Genomic DNA, 6,032 nt, shown 5'->3' on the forward strand with positions numbered 1-6,032 from the left:
GAATTCCCGGTGGGCCGCTTCACTTTTGGGCCGGTCGAGGATTAAAAAAAATATATACATATGTCACGTTAGTTACATTAGGCTACACACGTTCCGCATTCTGACACCGCAGCGCACAGCCTCTGCATGGGTTGTACCATGAGAGGGAGTTCTCTCCTCCCCTCCCATAGAGTTGGTTGGGTCCTTAGCCCGTCTTTTCCAAAACGTTTTCTCAGGTAGGGCACCGCCGGCGCCTACCGATAGCTGGGCGAAAAATAAATGACAAAATTAACGGAGCGCACAACTGATGCTGGCGCGCGCAGTAAATGACATTCGCGAGAGGATAACAGATCTACACGCGAGGAAACAGGAACTCGCGAGCTCATTCAACCCCTGCGCGCGCGCATGACATCTCCTCTGCACGCAATACAAGCCCTCGCGCGCGCGAATAATCATTCCCCACGCTCTCGCGCTTGATCTCCTGCTTTTGCTCGCTCGAACACTTTTATTTTTGGCAGTCGACTTACTGTTTTAATAACCTCAAACGTCATTAGGTATCACGTTTTTTGATTAAAAAAGCATTATTTTGAATATTTTTGAATACAAATAAATCTGTAAACATTAGTTCAATATGCCTCTCTGTGGAAGAGTGGGATACATTTCAAATGCTTTCTTTCTTTCTTTCTTTCTTTCTTTCTTTCTTTCTTTCTTTCTTTCTTTCTTTCTTTCTTTCTGCTTTTGTTTATCAACCTATCCTTGTGGAATAATGGAACATTTTTTGTTAACTTCTCAGCTTAAGTAAATTATTATTTAACCTTTATATTATTTGTTGAATCACGTTATTAATAAAAACTACACAATAGTAAGATAAAATAGCTTCATTTATCCAATTTGGAAAACGTGCTAATTTGGAATTCCACCATGGAAAAAGAGGGCCGGTCTTGGGCCTGAAACTCCCGGGCTGAAAAGTGGCCCCACTCCGGCCCTGCCTGACTGTAATGCACATATCATGAACTGCATTCTTTTATTGTTTTATAATGTTTCCTGTGGTGCACTTATAATGTTAGTAGGATTTTTACATACAAAATGTGTCAAAATTTTGAAATAAAAGGCATTTTCCTCCTGATTTAAGCCTCAGTTGGAAGGGGCGTGTCTTCTGTGAGACTGGAAACGCCAACTGCTCTGATTGGCTAACAGCTTTGCATATGAAATAAGTATTACATGTGGAACTCTCTCAAAAATGTTTAGCACTTTTTTTTATTTTCAGCTGTCGAGATTAATAATAATTGTGAAAGTGTTTATTATAGCATTATGTTTAGATCTACTCCCGTTGAATGATGAGCGTTGTAGACGATGACACACATGAATGCAGAGATCTCGTGGATTCTACAGTTCCAACATGATGTAAATAAGAGTGTAGACAGTCAGTGATTATAGTTTATAAGGAGAGTTCTGGCGAGAGTCGCTGATAAACAGAGGCGGTCTCTCGTCGCACGACGATCATGTGACGTCATAATGTGACAAAACGATCAAGAATATTTAGATTTTTCAATTCATGACCCATTTAACAAAACATTTTTGAGTTTGTATGAACCATACCAGCTGAGAGATCACATAATATTTATACTTTGTCAAACCACAGGACATTTAAGATGAACTAGTGAGTGATTAACAATAGTGACGCTTCAGGCCATCTGAGGCTTTTAACTGATTCATTTTCTACAGCACTGAATAACTGTGTTCTTCTACAGCCGTCAGCTCACTGTTTAGGGTTTACGAGTTCATACATTTCTTTTGATTTAAAATAAATATATTCTTTTATATTTCAGTTCTTATAAAACTCATACATTTTATCTTCAGTTGCTGTGATTTCTGCTGGAGTCACATTAAATAAACAAGTTCAAACTTTCTCTCTTTCCTTCTTCAAGCAGTTAATATTAATAAATGACACACACACACACACACACACACACACACACACACACACACACACACACACACACACACACACACACACACACACACTAAAGTGGCGTGGCGCTAATCAGATGAAGCCGTATAATCACCACCTCTGTTATCGAGTTTATGCAAACAGTTGTATTTATAAATGCTATATTTAATATGAGCATGAAGACATCAGAGAGAACAAACATCTTCAGCCTGAAGCGCGTACAGTAACATCAAAGACACGAGAGTGTGTGTATGTGTGTGGAAATGTTTCAGATTCAGTGTGTTTGGTGGATTCTTCACTGTCTGTGTTTGTACTTCTGAACGCCATATTTAGAGAATATCACCACAAATATGTTGAAAATGATGTGTGATGAAACAAAAGTTCAGTCATGGACCAGCCTGAGTCTTCAGACCTAAAACCGTCTCAGTGTTTGTGAAGGACACACACCTTCTTCTCCATCAGTGTTTGTGTTTGTGAAGGACACACACCTTCTTCTCCATCAGTGTTTGTGAAGGACACACACCTTCTTCTCCATCAGTGTTTGTGTTTGTGAAGGACACACACCTTCTTCTCCATCAGTGTTTGTGAAGGACACACACCTTCTTCTCCATCAGCTGCAGCTGCTGCTTGTAAAACTGCTCGAGATGTTTGAGCTCCTTCTCTTTCTTCTTCAGCTGTCGGGCCTGATCGACACACAGAACACACATCTCAACATCAGCAGAGCAACACAACTCTACACACACACTGAAGCAGTGAGGATGAGCAGAACACGATGATGAAGATCTGATGATGAATCTGAACACATGACAGAAACTGGCGGATTATGAAGAGTAGCGGCCAGAAAGAGGAGAGACACACAGGCGTATCTCCACACACACACACACACACTGAATAATGAGAGACAGCAGCTCTTACACTGACATGAAGTAAAATAACACAAAAAACTAAAGTATGATGGGACAGAATTAAATGACACACTTCAGCTGCACGTATAAGATGATACACATTCAGTGTGTGTGTGTGTGTGTGTGTGTGTGTGTGTGTGTGTGTGTGTGTGTGTGTGTGTGTGTGTGTGTGTGTGTGTGTGTGTGTGTGTGTGTGTGTGTGTGTGTGTGTGTGTGTGTGTGTTTAATCACATCGACTACACAAATATGATCTGATGCCTCTGAGACAAATACATATGACATTTGGAAGACTTACAGTAGCAATAACACACACAGAGACACGCACACGCACACACACTCACATACACACAAAGACACACAAACACACACACACACACACACACACTTCACATTTCACTCACTCACTCTCTGACACACACACACACACACACACACACACACACACACACACACACACACACACACACACACACACACACACACACACACAAATATGAATAAATAACTATAATATTAGCTAAATAAAACTAAATCAATCTCTTTCATTTTAGAGACACTTTTCACCATCCAATCATCATGAATAAAATCTAAACAGTTGAATATTGTGTTTCACGACAGACGAATTGTTTTATTTATATGAAGTGAAATACAGCTGAGATTTACAGCGGACGGCTTCTTACCCGAACACTCAACTCATCCGGCTGACAGAGAGCGGAGAATGATGAACACAGATTACAGGAAAGAAAGAAAGAAAGAAAGAAAGAAAGAAAGAAAGAAAGAAAGAAAGAAAGAAAGAAAGATGGTAATACTGGACATCATTTCTGCTCATTTTAATTTAACAAAAACACTTGGACAGGATTCCTAATAATGAATTAGCACACATGCTCATAATCAGAACCTCAGCTGACAGAAAGATTTCATCAAACACAGAGAGAAACACCAACAACAACAATATTGAGAGCAATAATAAGTCCATTAAGTCCTTTTCAATTTTGAATGCAGAAAGAATGTATTGTCTTTGGTTTTGTTACTTTTAGTTACTGGTGTAATTTATTTTTGTTTATTGTTAAACAAGAACACATATTATTTCCTGTGTTAAAATGAAAACCTGAAATATTTAATAGCAAACTTCAATAAATAAAGAAGATTCAATATACAAAAATATTTTATTTAGATTATGTTTTTAAATAAATCAGTATTATAGTTCATATTTTCATAGTATGTGTATGAATCCTGGTACTTTACCATAAATTAACCATTTGGTAGAGGCTGATATTTAAAAAATGATGGGATGTGTTGAAAAAAAAAATACATAAGAAATAATGTATTTATAGACACGTTTTGTGTCATAATTTACACGATTATGTAATAATACATAAGCGACAAAAGAAATGCAAACAATATTTTTTTTCAGATGCCTTTTTCTTGGTGGGTCAGTTAAAGGGTTAAGAAGTCATAAATATGAGTAAGTGATGAGATAACAAAAATAAAAACAAAATTATGACATAAAAGATAGTATGTAATCATTTCAGCTTTTTATCTCATAATTTCGACATATTGATAATGGCAATTATGACTGTATGTTATGACTAAACTTTTTATTATGACTTTTTCAGCTGACAGAAAATTAACTGAAAGAGAGAGAGTGCAAAAATAAAATATTGTTATAAAGTTTATCATTTATTAATGAAGTTTTATTATTATGTATAAGTTTTATCTAATTATGAATAATTAGAATTATTATAAATGACTGTGATTAAATGTCAAGCATGGCCTCAAACAGCAATATGAAATCAAACGCCTCTGCTGCCATCTAGTGCACACTAATACAAGATCTAGCTGGAGATGATGATGCTTTATGCTTCTCCAAAACACTGGAATTATTTGTGTTTGTGGGACTTAAACATGACTTTAATGTTTAGATTTTTAAAAATCAAAAATGAGTTTAATGGAACATAAAGCATGCAAATGTGAATTCCGAGGACTGTGAAATCAACTGATCATGTGTGTCATAATGATAAAAGCAAAACAAATATCTGAGAAAACAAACTCAAAATTTGAGACACAGAATATTTACTTGAAAGTTCTTCATAATATATATTCCTTTGTGAAAATCAGAAGTTATTTGCTGAAATAAAACTTGTTAAGATACTCGTGTCAGAGTACCGTTTCCATCCACTTATTTTTATGTGCATTTTGGGATATCGCATAAAAAACACTGTATAGAAACGTCAAGATGTGCATAAACTCTACAAATGCACATAATATTGACTGCGTTAATGAGTTTAATTTTTTATCCGATAAGAAGATGTGCACATAAACTATAAACTACGATGGAAACACATTTACTGAATAAATCCCTCGACGTGCAACAATAAACTCATGTGACTTTCCCTCAGGCTGTGATTGGATAACTGGAGTAACCAGTGGACCAATGGCGTCGCAGCATCTCTAATGTTGGTTTGGTGTTTCTGAAATGCCGGAGTGGAAGTGTGTGATCAGAATGATTTGGTGTAATTCCCTCCAGAAGCGTCTCACACACACGAGTGTGTTCCTGAACACCAGCATCCGAACGCTAGAGAACATGACAGCGTTTACTGTGTTTCGTCTGACGCTCTGACACACTCGTTTATGATGGAGGGAAGAAGAGAAAGATTGCAGAAACTTACAGTTTTATTACTGATAATTTGCACTAATTTCACAGGAAGTGATGATTCTGTTCTCTTGAACACTTGGGATGGAAACGCTGCTTTATTCACACACGTTTTATGCGATATTCCAATTTTGTGCACAAGTTAAATTCACAGCTTTGATTGGAAACACAGCTAGTGTGTGTAGCAGAGACAGAAGAAGAGTGTCTCACCAGGGTGTGTGTTTTCTGCAGGTCCTGGTGTGTGTTTGCTCTCTCTCTCATGTCGTCTCCCATCGCTGTCTCTCTCTCTCTCGACGGGCGATCCGGGTCAACTCTTCCTGGACCAGAGCCTGTTCACGCTCGAACCTGCAGACACACACACACACACACACACACACACACACACACACACACACACACACACACACATCAGGACTAAACCACTGCGGCCAGTGAAGACTAGCCCAGATTCAAGTGAACCCAGGACACATTTCAGACACAAACCTACTGACATGCACAATAATCTCATTCTCATTACTGTGAACATAATAATTAATGATATATT

The 6,032-nt window shown here is 37.7% G+C and overlaps 1 protein-coding gene across 1 annotated transcript in view; it reads right to left on the reverse strand.

Annotated features, from left to right (window-relative positions):
- The window catches only part of LOC309484266 (MICOS complex subunit mic25-a-like), a gene marked incomplete at its 5' end in the record, with an annotated part of 12,762 nt that extends 7,001 nt beyond the window's left edge, over positions 1-5,761 (reverse strand). The window contains 3 exons of the mRNA XM_082150526.1: positions 2,530-2,613; positions 3,516-3,536; positions 5,699-5,761. Of these exons, the coding sequence (XP_082006652.1) occupies positions 2,530-2,613; positions 3,516-3,536; positions 5,699-5,761 (168 nt within the window). The remainder of the gene's footprint in view (positions 1-2,529; positions 2,614-3,515; positions 3,537-5,698) is intronic.
- Positions 5,762-6,032: the final 271 nt, after the last annotated feature.

This window comes from Leuciscus leuciscus, assembly GCF_965113295.1.
Source record: "Leuciscus leuciscus genome assembly, chromosome: 1".
NCBI classification, from domain to species: Eukaryota; Metazoa; Chordata; class Actinopteri; order Cypriniformes; family Leuciscidae; genus Leuciscus; species Leuciscus leuciscus.